This window comes from Danaus plexippus (genome assembly GCF_018135715.1).
Source record: "Danaus plexippus chromosome 9 unlocalized genomic scaffold, MEX_DaPlex mxdp_24, whole genome shotgun sequence".
Classification (NCBI taxonomy): Eukaryota; Metazoa; Arthropoda; class Insecta; order Lepidoptera; family Nymphalidae; genus Danaus; species Danaus plexippus.
Window position 1 is genome coordinate 3,339,319 of NW_026869847.1, and position 19,397 is coordinate 3,358,715.

Genomic DNA, 19,397 nt, shown 5'->3' on the forward strand with positions numbered 1-19,397 from the left:
TAACGACTCCCATTTCGGTAACTTCGACAATCAAACTGTATGGGTCAGATGTGTAACAACCTCGGCTCAAAATGTCGAATCTTTATGACAAATGTTTTGTAATGAATGTGATGTTTATGTCATATTAATCTCACGCTTCAAAACATATACGATGACCTTAAACGGAATAATGAAATCACGTTTCAGTTTGGATTTTGTTTGTTTATACAGCTTTAAGATACGAGAAATATGGCGGATGATTTTGGAGCGCATGGACCGATAAAAGGGAGACGTGATTTCTTCGCTGAATCCCCCTATCATTTCATCTCCTTTCTCGATAGTCTATCCGGAGCATAAGATGCAGTAAACACATGGACCGTCGTCTAGTGGGAATTTTCAAGGATTTTATATTCCAACCGAGTCTAGGAATCGCATTATTAAAGCACTCCTGAGCGGATGTCACCAATATATTGATAGTTATCGACGTCTAGCGTATACCTAGCTGACGTTACTAACGTTCTCTGGACGTTTCACTGGTTCAAGTCATTCCATAACATTTTATTTACAATTTGAGCTAACTTTCATATGAATGCCAGAGACAATGAAATAAAAACGACGCTTGAACTTCAACCATTTTGATCCTCGAATTTCTCTTGGGATTAAACGTGTTATATTAAAAGCAACGAAACTTTACTCATTTTTTATAAAAAAGAAATTCAAGTTGATTCTTTTTCACGTCATAAATGTATGATTTATTATTAAATGTGTAACGAACAAAACAGTTACATAAATAATATAATGATTATAATGCCGCAATAAAATATGGAAATCGTTTAATTATCACGAGACTTGCATCCCGTGGGAATGATAACAATTCGTCCGTAGTCGAGGTCGAAATACGAGCTACGGTTTCAATAATTCATTAAGAATATTAAGTATGTGATGCACTAACTATGACTGTCAACATAACCGCCCATAACTCGGTCACTTCTGATTAAACTTGATAGAAATTAATTATTAGACAACATGGATATGACACAACTTTGTGTCGGTTTACCACAGCTTTCTGGATAGCTCAGCTGATTCCTTCTAAATATTTCATTACACGACATTTTCATGATAATCTATCATTGACGAAATAAGCTTCAATGGCCTCGACGAATATATCACGGCACTGGAACTGGGGTCGCGCCACTCGTAAAATCTATTTCCGCGTCGGCGAAAACTAATGTCAGAAAACACAATACTAGCTCTGCATATAAATGATGTTCTTGCGTTATTTCAAGTGTTATGGCGCGCCACGCTGGCTGTACCACTACATCATTTCGTTGAATACCGTTGCTATGCAGTGGAATTTTTTAAACAATAACTCACCAAAGAAGTACTTTTTATGAACTCTATTTCAAGTCATAAACTCATTTGATGTTAGTTTAAATTAAGATCTGTTAAAAACACAAAGAAATGCGAAGCTCGCAAAACGACGTGCTTGTGTTCTTTCGATTGCCCTCGGCGTATTTTACACTAACGTTATCGTAATGAGCCATAAAAGTTTATCGCTGCTCGTAAAAGCACATCCTCCGTTTGGACCCAAGTTTCGATGCGAGGAGACGAGAACGTCGATGTAACAATGTGTGTGGTGCAATGACAAAGACTGCTTATACGAACAACGTAACTAAAACAATCTTGGAACACTACTTGAAATACAAAATATATTCTGTAAGAATATTATAAATTTTACTTTAAATTTAAAAAGAAAAGAGCATACTTAGTTCAGAATTGGTTGAGTTGCTTAACTGAGACTTGTCTGCAAGTTAGCTAATCTAACTTGCTAGACTTTATAACAAGATTAGCTCAGTCTAGATCAGCATTAAGTCTTATAGAATCGGAATAGTCGCTAGTCAAGAGAAAGCTTGACATTGGGCCGGTATTGAAGTGGGTTGTAGCGGGCGAAGTAGGTGAGCGTGTCGAGGTCGTGACGTCACGCGCTTTCTCTGCGCCGGCGCCGGTTGTGCAACGTCTAGCGTACATGATGCGTTCGCTGTATACCCATCGAGTAAAACATTCAATAGAATTTGGCCATTTTAAGTAATAATCTAAAATTTAAAACTTTTCAGACACATCGTATTAATTGTTTCGTCTTAACTTACCATGTTGAACCTTGATGGTTTATGGGTGAACCATCTAGTGTGGTTTTGATTTAATTCAATATAAATCTTGACATTTCATAGAACGGTAATATGCTATTACGTTTCAAGGCACGTTGCACTGAAATTCGCGTGTATTGCGCTTGTATTTTATGAATCCTCGTAAAATATTTAAAGCAACAGTTTATCGTTGCACATAAAACAATACAAATGAACCTAGTGAATGCATATGCAAGTCATTACAAATTATAATGGCAATAAAATTATTTTTGGTTGTGTTATCGCTACTGACATCTTTATTATAATCTTATGAATATTTAATATAAAACAATTGTGGAGTGAAGTTGCAGCAATAATTTTGCAATGAATGAGTTATTTGCAAGTACGGTTTTTTGTTTTTGTATTTTTGCGCAACTTAGTTTATTTAATCTAATTCCTTTGTTTGAATTCCTTAAAGTAAAAACTACTGAACGTCCCAATATACGAGATACGCACTGTTTGCATTTCAATTAATATTAAATACGTTGAGGTGAAATACGTCACCGATATCGAGGTTTTACAAATGGTTAGATTTGCAAAAAGCGACTTTTGTGCATTTACAATGTACATGGCTTATGAGTTTTGTAATTCGAATAGGAATTAAAGTCATTCAACCGCTTTTAATTTTAGAGACATTGTAGCTATATTCAGTAACCAAATGCATTTAATAATACATAATTTTAAATTACGAAAGGAATTTAAACGTTAAGTTTGTTGGAGTCCTGTTACAGCGGTGCTAGTTGCAGCCTAATACGTCATTGTCAACTGAAAATGAACAGTTTGATGTACGTATATACGTTAAAAACCTGATGTCTGACGAATCGAAAAAGTTGAAACTCGTTCAAATGATTAACAGATAATGGCTATGTACAAAGCAAGTAGCTCGCTTCATGACAATATATTGTTAATTTTACGTTAAACGGCCCAAGGCTATAAAAGTTAAATTCAACATTGCACTTTCTGTGATTACTTAAGCATTATATCTTATATTTGTCACATGTAGAATATTAAATAGTTTGTAACCTCACAGAATAACTTGGCGTGGACGTTAGAGAGAAATGACATCAAAACTTTTGATCTTTTATAAACATTATTCATAAAATAACGGCTGCTTGATAAAAATGTTCAACATACAAAAACGTATTAAACTTGTTATTAGTTTTCTTAATTCTGTGGAAGTTTCATTACATTGCATAAATTCATATTTTTAACGAGTTTCTTTTAATTCAGACTTTAAATCGTTTAATAAAGCGACAAGTTAGAATCTCAGTAATCCTAGGACACTATGCTTTACAAAGGACCTCGTACTTGCAGGTAATTAGATTGTGCCTGGCTATTTCTTAGTGACATCTATTCTATATAAAGAGAAATTTAAAAACTTCCGAACGTATCTATAAAACATTACCAAATGTAAGTAAATGTAGAATTAAAATAAAACGATGAATACAATTTTGTGTATCTAAACAAATAATATATTTATGCAAAGAAAAGAAAACAAAATGTATTTCCTTCAAAATATGACTATAGTATTTGTTGATTTTATCTATTTTTAATATTTTGTCGTCTCGCTGCTGTTCTAAGTCTATTAAAATTCCGTTTAAATCGACAGTACGTTTCATAGCTCGAGTAACCGCGTCGAATACAACAAGGATAAGGCTGAATTGACGAGACAAGAAATCTGTTATTCATGCTCCACGTCGCAGGAAACATCATGAATAAACCAATAAAATGTCGTCGATCAAAAATACAAATATTACTTTTATCTCCAGCTGTTATATAGAAATCCAGACAGTAAAAGTGAAAGTTGACGTATAGATTCTTAGGAAAATGTACACATTACATTGTAAAACGTTAAAAAAATTAATAAAGTGCCAATATTAAATAGAAGCAGCAATTTATTTGTGATGTCGTGTGTTATAGAAGTGTGGAGCGCGGGCGGCGAGGGCGGCGCAGCAGCATGCGGTAACAGCAGCATGGATCTGAAACACGAGGTGGCGTATCGGGGGATTCCCAGCCAGAGCTTGGTGAAGGCGGAGCCTGGAGTCAGCCATAACGGCCACAACGGCCACGTGCGTGACTGGATGGCGGGCGGAGGCTCTCCCTCGCCGGCCGCCGGACAACCTCAACCTAATGGCTACTCCTCGCCACTATCTTCAGGCAGCTACGGACCTTACAGTCCTAACGGAAAAATAGGTAAGATATACATTTACTATTATGTAATACATCATCTCCGTACTTTTACGACGCGTCGGATTGACTTTATTGCTGTCCAAATTGCCAAGCTTTCCTTGTGTTGATAGAAGTGTTTTTTACCAATAAAACATATTTAAATAACGATTTAATTATATCATATATAAGAATTTCAAAATCAATAATATAAACAAGATAGAGACATTAATCTATGTAAAAAAAAAAAACGTTAAAAAAATTAATAACTCTCCGTTATTGAGTAACACCTAAAGCTCTGATTTTGAGCGGACGAGTGATCACCGAAATAAATCAAATGATTATTAAATTTCTTTTGAAGCCAACGCGACTTAAGATGTGGGAGGAAAACGATTATACCATAATGAGGCAACCGTTTTTGGTGAGATTAAAATACCAAAAATACTTCTGAATCACATCATAATTATCGATTATTTATTTTTTTACATTTTGATTTGGGAATATTATTTGAAAAAAGAATAATAATATTTGTTAAACGCAAATTGTAATCAGTAAAAGTTAAATTGTCGTCGAAAAATCCTGCAAAATCATCTGAATACCAACAAAAAAATTCAAATTGTACGCATTCTATAAATAAAAAAATAAAATAAATAACAAAACCCGATTACATATAAAATGCATGTCCTCCGAAAACTACATATAAATGAACAGACCAATTATAAATATGGAAACAATAGTAATTACAAAATAATATGTTAAAGTGGTCGTTGACCTTTGCACAAAATCCATTAATCGAAATGATCACGCGGCTGATCTATTAATACCCACGCGTTCAAATATTCGATTTCGTATTGGAAAACGAAAACTAGGTGATGTTGTATATACTATATATACATATCTGTATATAGCAACGAATCACTTCCCTGATGTGCCGCTTTAGATTAGACAAAGCAAAACTATGCGAAAAGTTATCTATTAATTTGGGTTTATATATTATTCGACCGCAAGTGAATAAAGTTCTACCGTGATTGCATTATTACTGTGTGAAATCGACTGGCCCACATACTGTTAACAAACACGTACCTAGATCATATTTCAAGTCAAGATCAAAATAGCGGCAAACGTGGCTTGTTATATAAAAACATTTGAAATCACTGAATTGTATAATGAACTCAATTTTGCCGTAACTTTGACACGATAATTATTAAAAACTTAAGCGCACAAAAAAATGCTGCATGTAATGGATTACATTTTCTCTTTTTTCATGTTCCAACACTAATTTTATTGCCTTTAATAATTTTAAATTAGATAAATGTAATTTTATTTTTCATAAATTTTTTAGCTTCTATAATATTGCAGGCGTTAAATTTACTGCATTCAGTCACGCTATACAGTCTTTAATGCTGTAGGTTTTCGTCCGATACTTTGTTATTTTTCGTTTAATAAGTTGCCGCTTATCGTTGGATTTGCTTATTTTATTCCATTTCTTTTATATTTTATTCATTTCATATTATAGTGATTAAGTTTATCCTAAAATTTTGTATAATTTTTATATCTGAATATTTACTAGAATGAACAAATGTGTGACTTGCCGTCGGTTCTGTAATTTATTTGGCTAACATCGGGTCATTAAACTTTAAATCAATACAAATATTATCATTTAAAAACAAATTTACGTTTTGTGACGTGTCTTATTGACAAAATAAATACAGAAGACATTTTTCCCGTACGCTATTTATAAGAATACTTAGAAAGGCTCGACTCCATTTAACTTAATAGAGTTATTAAAAAAAAAATCTTTTGTGATACCGACAATGCTCGCTCTCCGTTCCAAAGACCCATTGAGCCATAGACATTTTCGACATTCCATCTCTTCGATGCGAAGGAAGCTTTAATTTCTGTTTTCAAGGCACAAACACCATAATTACATTATTAACTAACAAATAGATATTTTTTTTTATGTATTTCATTTTTACAAATCTTATTTCAAATATATTATTTAATGTAAACATTATATTTAACGCCCGACCTCGCGACCTGAATGACACTACAAGCAAGGACAAATCTTTATATCGCATTAACAAAAACAATGGCTGTGAATCGGAGACCCGGTATTTGATACTTTTATTTCGCAAGCCAGTCTCAATTTACATTGGCTGCTTGCTTTATCAGCGCTAAAAGGATTTTTCCGTATGGCTATCGTGCCAAACCCGATAATGAGGGCAATGAACTCACTTTCCGTGAGATAACAGGGTGTTATAGTTTTTGTCTAAAATCATAATGCACTATTAACCTGTGAAAGGTTGATTAGTTCAATATTATAAAATCTGGGTTTTACTCATCCTATGAGTACATTTCCCAACATAGCATCTTCAACTTTAGAAGATTTTATCATATATATCCAAGACTACGTAGTAGGTACGTATGTCTTTTTGTCTATAACGCTGTATTACTGAATGTTATACTTAAATTAGCTGATACATGCGAAGTTAGTGTTTCGCGTCTCTATGCTAACAACTCTGAGAAAACAAGCACTCCTCGAGTATTAAATTACACGGTAAAATGTAAATGTTAAATAAATATTCTGAACTATAATTAACTGAGTCGCGTAGCAACCGTTTATAAATATTAACAGTGATTTGCATTGGAATGTTACAAGACAGATACCACATTAACTATTACAACAGAGGTTTAAGTTTCAAAATGTTTCTAACTTATTAACTTCAATATATTTAAAACCTCATACGATATGTGCTATATACGAAGCGGGGTCATTTAACACCAAAAATAATGAAACAGTTCCGAGAACCAATTAAAGTAACTTGTCTGCAAAATATCCGCTACACTAAAAGCGGTTAGCTCTCATTAATATCTCGTTAAGATTTATTTCATGATGCTGTAATGAAATAAAACATCGTCTTTATCTTGATGCCCATTACCCTACAGGTCCTCAGATTAAAATATATATAGCCTCAGTGTTTGATGTGATGAGTGTTTATATGAATTATATTAAAATTTTATTTGGGTCCTGTCATGTACGAACTTAATTTAGGACACACCTCATTATTCTACCGCCTCCGATTACTTAAGTCAACGACAAAACAAACACAGTTTTAACAAGTCACATAAATGTAATTTAATTTGATTCAAAGAATTCTAAATTGTTTTTTTCAAAGTCGCTATACGGATGGCGTGGGTGAATGCAGCGAAGTGTTGATATTTTAAACTGCACTTAACAAAATATTGAAACGTATGAGCCAGATACATGTGTGTTTTCTGGTAGAAATGTTATTTTTGTGATTTTATTGCAAACGAAACCGAGATTTACGGTCTGATGAAAAGGTATACCTGAATAGTTTATGCAGGTCGTCCAATACAATCTGGGATCTCGTTTAACAATATTCGTACCAAAAGTTTCGATGGTAACTAGAAACGGTGCGTTTAAAGTTTTTCATACATTTGTATATCATATATAGGTATATATTATTGATAAACGAAAAACGCTTCGTATTTAGTGTGGCAATGCAAACTTGTGTTAAACGTACTAAGACCGAACAAATTTCAATAATCTAACAATGCATACGATAAAATATTTAACTTGAAGTATTTTATGGTACAAGGGAGGTGCACGAGTATAAAACATTTTATGATTGTGCTTAAAGGCCCGAAGTAAGGTATTCTAGACTCCGGAGAATTTTATACATATCTTGTTTAATGCATACAAGTTTTAACGATTTTATTAAATATTAATGTGAGAAATTGTTTAATTAAGAATTGTAAGGAGAATGCCGTGTTTTTTAGCTACGTATGTCTGATACAATACTGAGATTGCCAGATGTACATCAAGTTTTTTATTCTCATACAATAAAAAGCAGCATGTCCGCTCCGTACGTCTCCTCATGTGACATTTTGAATGACAGTCCAAAAGTCATTATGATTTACGATTAAGAATTACGATCGTAGCAATAAAATAGGATAAGTGTAAGTCTGGAAAATAAAGGTCTACGTGTATATATTTCCAATGTTATTTGTATTTTTATATAGCTATATCGAATTATTTGAAACACTCCGAAATATTCATATCGATATCGATATCTTTTCTTATAACTGTCAACGTCAATGTCATAGTTTGCATTTTTTTTATAATTGTTAGTTTCAAAAAGCTTTTGTAAAAAATATATATGTTTAATCGTAAAAATACAGATATATTTTATGCTACAATCATTTCAATTTCCAAACTATACTTATTTATGCGTGATAAAATATTCAATATAGACTGGTTATTTAATGAATCAGAGAAATGATTTTCCGTATATTCATTACATACTTTTGCAATATACATGATCAATTTGTCGTCATATATACGTTGAGATATCGCTTAGATATATTACTTTGACTTATTTGACGTAAAGGACAATAACGATACACAATATATTGTCAATATTGTATGATAGGAGATATTCATGTGAACGACATAGTAACAAGCATATTGTAATATGATACAATTGAACTGTATATATATTATGTATTTTTTATTTTATCTGTTACTTTTATGTAGTAAATAGTTTTTATATGTAGACAATGATAAGGGTTTTTTTTTTGTTTATGTGTATAGATAAAAAGTTATTACACAATTTTTCGTTTTATATACAAATAGGTTTTCATTAATAAAATATAGATACATTTTTTGGATTAAAAAAAAATATTTATTTTATTCTTCATCTTGATTATGTGCAAACAAAACTTCGAAAGCTAATTGAATTGGCAGTTTCTGCTCTTTTACTCTTTATTAGATGTGTGTGTTTGACAACACTACACACGCTTCTACAACTAAAATATTTATATCAGAAATGGACACGTTATTTACTATGCTTATAAAAAGATAAAGACTCGATTGCCGTAATGTTTAAATCTTTATATACAATATGCATATATCAAACATTATCATAAAAAAAGATTTTGGCGTTTCTAGTACTGGCTAGATCATTTGAGGTACTTAACAAAATAATGTATTACAGAATTCTTTATATCAAAGAGATCTACAATATCACTAGAATATATTTCTACATCTTAAGAATAGTTCACATGAACGATTTCTTTTTTTTTAACACGAGTGAAAACCATATATATGTGGAGATATGTATATAGTATATTACGAAACGTTCTGATCGACGCCTTATTTTTATTGCTTGCTTCGTTGAGATCGCACATTCTGAATGACGTATTCAGATTGTAACCGCGATCAAATTTTACAATTGCTTGGGAACTGCGAATAACCCGCCAGAAGACTTTAACTAATAACTAAAGGAGATAAATCGAAATATATGTAAGTATAATTCAAACAATAAAGTATCTAATGCAAGACAAATATTCAAAACAATTCAGAAACTTAAATTAATAAGTAGAATGGTATCCAGCTAATACTTTCCATAAGCCATTGTCTGTGGGTGCAGGGGCCAAGGCCAGTCTTATCGTGTGATTGAACCCGTGTGAACCCCGCTCTTGCTGTGGTCTGCACAATTCCTAATCTCCGACTCGTTAGTACTGATTAGGCCCCTGTAAGAAGGTCACTAATGTTATCTCAAACGATCTTAAAGCGAAGAGTTTTTATTATCTAAATCTTAATAAAAGGTTTTTTCTTATTTCAAAATCCTATTAGACGAACAAATTTTAAATTGTCTTAAAAATATATTCTTTTTAAGTTCTTACTGAATGATACTATATATATGCCTTATTTATTCTTCTTTCATACCTTTATATCGGTATGATAACGAAAAAATTTTTACAGAGTATGCATAGATATGTTATCTGTGCAATAGTGTTTATTATTGGCGATCGCTGTATTGTTTGTAAACAATACTTTGAGATAGCCGCGTTAATTTGCATTATAAAAACTTTAAGAAATAAAAATCTTTGTGATTTGCATTCAGAACAATACAGATACCTAGATGGCTGTATGCGTGTGACCTTGTGTTGAAATGCATTACATTGTCTATGACTATGTGATGTACTCAATTGCACTTAAAAAAAAAAACAACTATTTAAACATCTTTTTTTTAATATGAAGGTGTCGCTTCTGCTTGTTTTCTTGTTATTGCCTATAAAAGACAAGGAGGAAAACCGTCCTAGATAATATATAAGGAAATTACAATAAATCTAAATATAATAACGAAAATATATATTTATCGTTAATAAACGTCGCTTGTAATGGACGATCTTAAATTGTACATTGGTTAATAATTTATTAGCTACTTTAACCTTATTCAAGGCTCTCGTGTTTAAAATTATTATCGAAGCATCTAGTTTAGAATAAATCATGGCTGAGTGGAACAAAGAGTTATTTGAAAAAATAATAAAAATAACTAATGTTTAAATATTTCAAAGCCATTACGGCGGAAGTGTCAGTTGTTGAGCGCAAATAATGTGCTCTCGTGACAGATAGTAGGTACCCGCTTTGTTAGTCATTTCATTCATTTGATACACGAAATTGTAAGGATTGATGATTGCAATAAAATTAGGGCGAAAAAAACGTACATTTTAGGGCAATGCATTGTTAATATTATTCTAAATACGTATTGAGTTTTAAATAATTAAACCTCGGGAGTTTTTAAACGAGTCGCGTACTCTTCTTCAATTAAATCGAAGATTTATTATCTGTTTCTATAACCTATTATATGTTGTTACTCTTGTTAATTCCATTTTTGTTATCGATATGGTCTGTCGAACTATTCCGCGGGTTGTAATACTGCGATTTATAACTAAATATGTTTTCATTGTATCTTATTTAGAATTTTCTTTTTAGTTTTATATATCTGTAACAAATAAAAAATATTAATGGAATTGAATAAACCAATGTTAAATGAACAGATCTAACAATCTCAAACAATTCGACAGATCTCACGGACGACGCCAAACACGCCTAAAGTAATATAAAATCTATTTCGCTTTACAGATATTTGGCAATTGTTTTCGGCAAGTAAATACTGTTACTGAATTTGAAGATGAAGTAATTTGCTGTTTGAGATTTTATTATATTATAAGTATTTTTTTATTTTAGATTTTCTTTAACTAAGATTAATTTTCTCCTGTTAGCTTTGAAGTACTACTAGTAATTAATTTAAACACCCTATACTTTTTTCAACGTTTAGTACAAAGAGTCCGTTCCAAGTAACTAACTACTAAGGTCTCGATAGCGATCAACAGTAACGAAAATATCATTATTATTACAATGTCATTATATATTTTTAACAAATAGCCCATAAATATGATTTACACCAACATTTATATCGTCTGACCGTAAAATTAAACCTTATGTAGCCTGCGTTAAATACCAGCTTTTTAAAGGTGATTACAAAACATAAAAATCTTTTATCTCTAACTAAAGCGAAACAAAACGTCCTATTAAAAAATTAACATTTAACGATTAAGTAAAAAACGTAATAAAATAACACTTATAAGCGTTGTTCGTTAATTAAAAACGTTAAACGTTTGACGTAAGTTGATATTGTAATTCCGAAATCCTGCGAAACTCTGTAACCGTGTCGGCTGAAATAAGTGGGTCGTGGGGTAGGTCACGGCTGGATGGATTGAGCGGCCCATTTACAGGCACGATAGGGTTATAGGCTTTTAATTGAAGGTTATATATATGTATTAATAACCATTGTAAAATGTAATACAATGTTTCTTTTATATCAAGAAGTATGCTATCAAACTTTGCCTTTTTATGTTTTCTTGAATTTAAAAAAAGAATCACATAGGTATACGAAAACAGAAAGAACAGTATATATTTTTTTTAATTTTAAAAGAAAGACGGAGTTAGGAGAATTTGAAGATATTTTCGTTTGTTATTTTTAACTTGAATTAAATCAATTCATGTGCATGCTGTTTTAAGAACGTTCTTCATTAGAAGTCGGTAAATAAGAAGCCAGAACGGCTGTTTTCACATTGAAGCTGTAATTATCATATCAGAACCAGTCAGTGGAAGAATTCAAAACGCGGCGGTTGCTTTATGAATTATGTAATCGTTTGTAACCAATATACTATTACCACGAGTTCAAGGATGGACAGTCCAGTTACTTTCAGCGAATATTATTATTATGTAATATAATACTGCTTGTATATTTCATTTTGTAACTATCTGGCTTGGTCAAGTAATTGTACTTATGATCTTTCGACCAAGATGTTGGCAGAAAAAAAAACTAATTCAATATTTGCATGTATGTACTTAATAACGTCATTTGGTTTTCAATGTTCGTCTACTTTTCGCAATAAAAAACTCTGAATTATCCGTTTTGATGATGTCTGGTAATCTGTTTGCTCTAAATTCGTGGCCCATTAGATGTTGTCCTATATTTGCTTATTACCAGATTTATTTACGCGGCATCAAATTTCAGAGACGTTACGGATTCTGCGCCAGAATCTGTGTGAGTGTGGGTTTTAAAATTTTATTTTTGGTTACATAAAGTTTTGTGACAACAGCAAAAACATATTGTTTTTGAAAATATTCATAAATAATTTTGCTTTACGACGATTTTAAATTTTTCTGAATTTAAATTTAGAACTACTTTAATATAAAATTATAGCTGTAAGCTTTTGAGCAAATGTTTTTACAGTTATTTCAAAGAAACGTGCCTTAAATGCGTACGATTTCGAAATTAAAGATAAGTTCTTGGATTGGGGGCTAGGGATTGACAAACATCGATAACATTAAAGTGCAATGTTAGAAAAATAATAATGGTCGTGATTTTATATCATCAAGTCGGATTTTGTAAATGGGCATCGAATCACTATTTGGTATTGTGCAATCGATATCGATGGAAGCATCGAGATAAACATCGATGCTTTCACTATGCACATATCCATACGCATGAGCTGATATGTATTCAAGGGCGGCCGCCCGCCTGCAGCTCCTGGATATTCTGACGTAATAAATTACTCCAATGCAATGTTTAAGTTTTCAACCTAAATATCGTCGAAACCATTTTATTGGGAACTTTCGGTACATTAAGAATATACTTGCAGTTAAGCCAAAAAGTTTGGTTAACTGAAAAAAGGAAAAAAATTCATCCTTATTCTTGCTGTGTACTTAATTCGTCTTTTATCTTGAATGCGGAAAGTATCACAGGTCCCAGTGGACTAATCGCGGCTTGCCATAAAAGCTCTACAGCGAGTTCACAATAGATATTTAACTGTCCGTTAAAGCTGAGCGTTAATGATCCCAGTTAAAAGGGTGTTTAACCTTGTCGATGCAAATAATGACCTTTAAGTTTAATAATACTTTTATTATGATGTTAAAATATAAAAAGATTTTGTGTATAGTTTTCAATATAGTCTCTAGAAGTACTAGTCGGCTGCCGGTTTGACCTTCGTAACAAGGGGCTAAGTAAATCAGATAAGAAGAAAATCATTATAAGTTAGTTTCAGCGTTTTAGATCTTTGATACCAACAAGCAAATTACCGCTAGTTTATCAAGGACCTTGTTTAATTCTGCTGCTTAGTCTACTAGAAAAAATATTTACATCTAGACGAAAAACTACTTTATAATTATTATAGTTACACATAATCTAACCAAATGTATTTATTTCAGGTAAGCAACCTTCATACAGTTGAGTCCTTGTAACAAAGTGGTAAGCGTGTATAAAGGAGAATAAAAAAAAAAGCGTTTTTAAATTTAGAACCATTTAGTATGACAACATTTCCTTATGGAAGAATTCGCTAAAAATAATATTATCCAATATAGGAAATACATTTATTCCACACAACCACAACATGGAAAGCATATATTTATTACATTAGAAAGTGTCGCGGTTTCCAACACGCCTCCCGTTTAAATGTTGGTCTTACTTGGTGTGTACTTCCATTTTCCTTTCTTAATACACAACACTGAAACTCGTTTTAACATTGTCGCGTAACGATGTATTAAATACGTCTGTCTACGAGTAGATATGATATACATAAAAGATATTTCCGAAGATAGACTTACATAAAAAAAAGCACTTACAAGACTGTCTATTACAATTCTTTTTTTAACCTTCGTTTTATAAATTACTCGTTATAAACTGATACATTTATTCTCATAGTATATTCAATATGTTGTGATTGTGAGGTTTCTATTTAAATTTATACGATACTTTAACGGGAACAATAATATCACGATAATACATCAATTCGTTAAAATATATCATCGAGAGAAGCCGCGGTAAAACATCGGAAGCCGTCACAGCCCAAGTTGTAAACTTCGTAAAATCCAATCAACTTAAACATAGATGTGTATTACAAACAAGTTAATCTGTTTAAATCTCAATTATTAGAGAAACAATAAACTGAGTTGGAATTTTTAAACATATGCATATATATATATATATCTCATAAGTTACATGCCATTGTGCCAGTCAGCCGCCAAAAGGCGTGGTATATCAAAACAATAGCCAGACCCACCCTCGTACTCGACATTTGACATCGCCATTTTTATGGCACGGATTATGGCAATACAGGTAACGTGCAGTCGACATTGCAATTCAGTATAGTATTGAACAGACAAGCTATAAAAAAATCTAAATCTATTTCGGTGATACAACAATGTCTTGCACTTCAATTGTTACAGATTTCGATATCGTTATTATGACATTGAAAAGAAAGTTTTCGGCGATTTTCACTTTTCATTATAAAAGTAAAAATAATATCAAATAAAACGCAGTACATTTAAAGTACATAAGTTTAAGTAGCCATCAGTTAAACCATTAACTCCCACATATTGACGTTCGAAAACTGTACAGAGATGCTTATTACCAGTTGTTTAAGTCTAAAATGCTATAGCTGAATGGTCTCGAGTAGCATATGTAGTTATTGTACGCATCGAATTTCATTAGGCCAGTTTACTTGACGGCCAATGACTAATGGCCCGATGAGATCATTTTCAAATGGTGCTAATTTAAACCACGCGGACTTCCAACAGACCTGGCAGTCGTTAAACTCTTGTCTAACATTTGACTGATCTCATTATCAAACCGTGACGTCTAAAAGCGACGACTGGCATCATTGTTTAAATCTATTTTTAGTTGCATATTCATTAAAGATATTGAATATGACTTTTTGATGACGTGTTAATCTTATAAATAAAAACGGGCTAAAGTTACATTTATTTAGCTGACGTTTGTATTGACATTAAAATACACATAAAATATGAACAACAAATTTAAATAAGAAGCGCTGACGAAAACTGTTTTGATTTTTTAATTAGGTTAGACATTTTGCAGCATAATATCGTGTAATCTCCATGTTACTACCTTCTATATTCTAACGGAGTGTCCAGCGCCATCTGTTAAGAGTTGTCGAAACTTAATCGCGATAACACGTCGTCTCGACATTGATCGCTAGATGGTACTACTAGTGCATGTTACGAACGTCGCGCGGTAAACGAACGTTCTTGACTGAGGCACTTGAGTTCATTCTGACACAACAGTGGAAATCGTGCCGCATTGAACTCTGTGAAGTACGTCATAGCTTTATTTTATACAAAATAGACGTTGTTTTGTTTGAAATTTTAAGTTTAAAAAATTATTGGATTTATAACGGTTAGACATAATTGTTATGTTAATTTCATACATTTTATGTAAACGTTTCAAAGGTCATTTAGGTTAATGATTTTTGAAGTATGAATTTAATAAGACACTACTCACTAGATATATATATATGTAATCCGCGGTATTATTGAAGTTTTTTTAAGACAGAAATTTTATACTGGCACCAATTAGAACTTATTATTATATAACTTATATAATATCACTTTAATTATGTGCAACAGTAGAACTAACTCGTTGCGTTTTTCCTTTCATTTAATAATGAAGTAATTGTAACTATTAATTAATGATTCACTCACGAATTCACTCCAGAGTAATGTAGTTTAGTGGCAAATTTCAACAGATGTCGCTGACTGTCAAGTACATTATAATGTACAAAAGCATTTTAATTATTTCAAATAACGAAAGAAGTTACATACTTAAAATTAAATGAAGTATTTGTATATAAAAATACTAAATACAAAACACTAATGTTTTATTTCTAATGATCTACTATTTAGTGTTTTTGTAAAGAAATAGACGAAAACCTAAAGCATGCTTCGTACCAGGAGAGCGTACCAAGTAAGTAAGTAAGGTTGTAGGATAACAGATAATCTTGAAGTTATAATAGTTTAGTTATGCAAATCTCGTTTTAAGTGTACAAGAAAATGATCTCACCGCATTCTTAATGCGACCGCAGCGTCGTTCATCGTTTATAAATTACACTCGGACGTTATCCGTCGATCGCTAATTTAAGGAATTGTTGCAATTTGTATCGTCTCCGAACAGTATTGAGTAATTAGCGAATCAGCGGATGAAAGAGTCATTTTACGGAACAATTCAATGATCCCTATTGAACGTAAAAATGACTGAAATGTTGCGCTTCATAATTTTAAGAACATATTAAAAAAATATTAAAAATTTTATATAAACATAACTTTATTAATATAAATGTGGTTATCTAGTGATTAGACATATAGACAAATCCTTCCTAAACGCTGTCACTGTCAAATTATCATGGCCGTTTGAAAATGTTAAGTTAGAATAAGGTTGTATTAAATGTCGTTCAGTCGAAAAAAATTCTAATATCAAGAATAAAATAGTTGAATTATCTTTATGTTAATGTATATTGATTTGTTGTCGGTCCGTTATTGTAATTGTAAATTGTATCCGTAGATACTGTTTCAGTAAATTAATTTTTTGTTTTCTTATAATTATTTTAGAATTCTGAGAATTTCTATATTGAGATTTAAAAACAAAGTCTTCTGTATCTAGAATTATTCCTGAGCTGAAATTTCTGGAATAACACGAAGTTTATTAATATTTTATGTTATTATTTTTATAATATTCCGTGTTCTTGGCTTGAGATACGAACTTTTTATATGAATCACTTTATGGCACATTAAAAATGTACGCTGGAACACTCAGGAGGACAGTTGAGCTTAATGTTACGTCCGATTCTATGGGAAGTAACACAAAGTGCTCGAAAACCCGACAACCTCCATATAATCGAGTCGTCATACAGATTTTCACACGTGTATACTAGCTTTGTTATCATTAACTGTAGTGTATATATGCCTAATGATCAAATGTCATTAAAATATATTATGGTCGAGCAAATTGATTAATATCGGTAGGTATGACATTAAGTCAGCCATAGCCTCAAGGTAACCGACCAACTGGTTATGTATCCTTGACATTACCTGGAGAGACTTAAACAATAATCAAATCAATGGAACATTAATTTGGTAAGTTTTGATCGGAAAGACATTTTTTTATATTTGGACTTGGAGACGGGCTCATGCATTCCTAAAAATACATTGTATGTAGTAAAATTCACATACAATTTGAAGAAAACACGATTAAGGAATCATTATTATTATTTTTATTTTAATATATTTAATAGTTAAACATATATATACCATCAAAAACTACGAATATGTTAAGCCGTATTTACAAATCACTCGAGAGACCGAATTTGCGAAAACCTCGATTCCCTATCAATTGGTTTGTAAGGATCCTCTCCAAGGTTAGGCCACTCAGTAAAGTAAATATGAATATCTAAAGTCAACAATTCGTTTGCTCTTGTATCTTCCTATCAGCTCTTGAAGCTTTTTACATTTTATCATAACTTCTTATTGAATTTTTTTAAACGCAAAACTACTTTGACAACTCCGTGTGTCACATTCTTTAAGAATAATTAAGCAAGTTTTTTATTAATGTATCTCTTCAAGGGCCCTAAATTTTTTTTTATAAATATATGTTTCGTATAATGTTTCATATAATATATTTCTGTATCGTTATTTAGGTGGTATATAAGTAATTACTAATTATATACTGTCGCGAAGGTCTGTTTACAGACGCGAGTAACTCGCACTCGATCTGATCAAACACTTGAGCTAGTTGTGTTGACGAACTCAAGTTATTGGTGTCTGACATATGTTCATTCGGCTATAGATGAAGCAATAGAAATTGATAATATTTATTTCATTTATGATAAATACTGTTCCTTCACAGACTATGGTGATAAGATTTCATCTATGTGGAAGTTGCTTGTCTCTCTCTATGTTAAAAATGTCAAAATATTACTTAAACTTATATATGTCTGTACAACGTAAGCACAACTGACATTAGTAATGAAATTATTTAAAGATGTTTCAGTTCCTAGAAATAACATTTTATTTCTTACTTAAAAAATATAAGTATGAGGTTAATAACTTCAAAATATATTTACTTTGAAGACATCGTGCTTACGAATTAAATCTTATTTGAGATTTTTTAAACATTGTATTACAACATAAAAAGCTTATAACCAATAAAGGAATACTTATTTGGCTATTGAGAATAAATTAATAAAATTACAAATATGATCGCTTGGCTTACTTATTGTAGAAAAACAAAACCTTATCTAATTAGTGATGTCGGGATGTAAAATGAAGTTGCATAGCGCTCGCTGGGAGAAAACAGTTCATTAACCCCGTCTAAATTCGGCCAAGGTCTACCCGGACATCAGTTTCGTGTCCAAGTTAGTGCAAGGAAGTTGTGTGTAAGTTCGCTTATATTTCAATTGTGCTTATAATGGTAAATATAATAATGATGCAGTCCTGGTATTCACAGTATTCACAGCGCTCACCTCCCCTGCGAAATGTCTAAATTGGGTTTTATAGCCCTGTAAAATGTATGAGCAACAACGTCAGCACCGTTACAGGCTTTCTCCAAATATTTTTCATGGCTTTCAATAACATTTATGTACCATCTGGTCCGTGTGTTTATAAAAACGGGTCGTAAGGAAACAAGTTCACCCATAAAGTTTATTGTTGAGCTGGAAAGTTATAAAACGATCCAGTGATTCAAGCGATCGACGAACCTGTGTTTAAAATCGGCCAAGGTCTTCCAGGTTGTCGACCTCCGCTGGTAATCCGAATCTATTTCACGTAGGTAACATAGCTGACACAGGTCGGGCTAGGACGTGGTCATCTCGCATACTGTTAGCGCATTCCGTTGCTGCAAT

At 32.0% G+C, this 19,397-nt stretch overlaps 1 protein-coding gene across 4 annotated transcripts in view; it reads left to right on the forward strand.

Annotated features, from left to right (window-relative positions):
* LOC116767336 (ecdysone receptor) overlaps nt 1-19,397 on the forward strand; it is a 113,749-nt gene that overhangs the window by 48,958 nt on the left and 45,394 nt on the right. For all 4 annotated transcript variants that reach the window (XM_032657610.2, XM_061527313.1, XM_061527314.1 and 1 more), the window contains one exon: nt 4,083-4,355. In XM_032657610.2, the coding sequence (XP_032513501.1) occupies nt 4,136-4,355 (220 nt within the window). In that variant the 5' untranslated portion in view covers nt 4,083-4,135. The remainder of the gene's footprint in view (nt 1-4,082; nt 4,356-19,397) is intronic.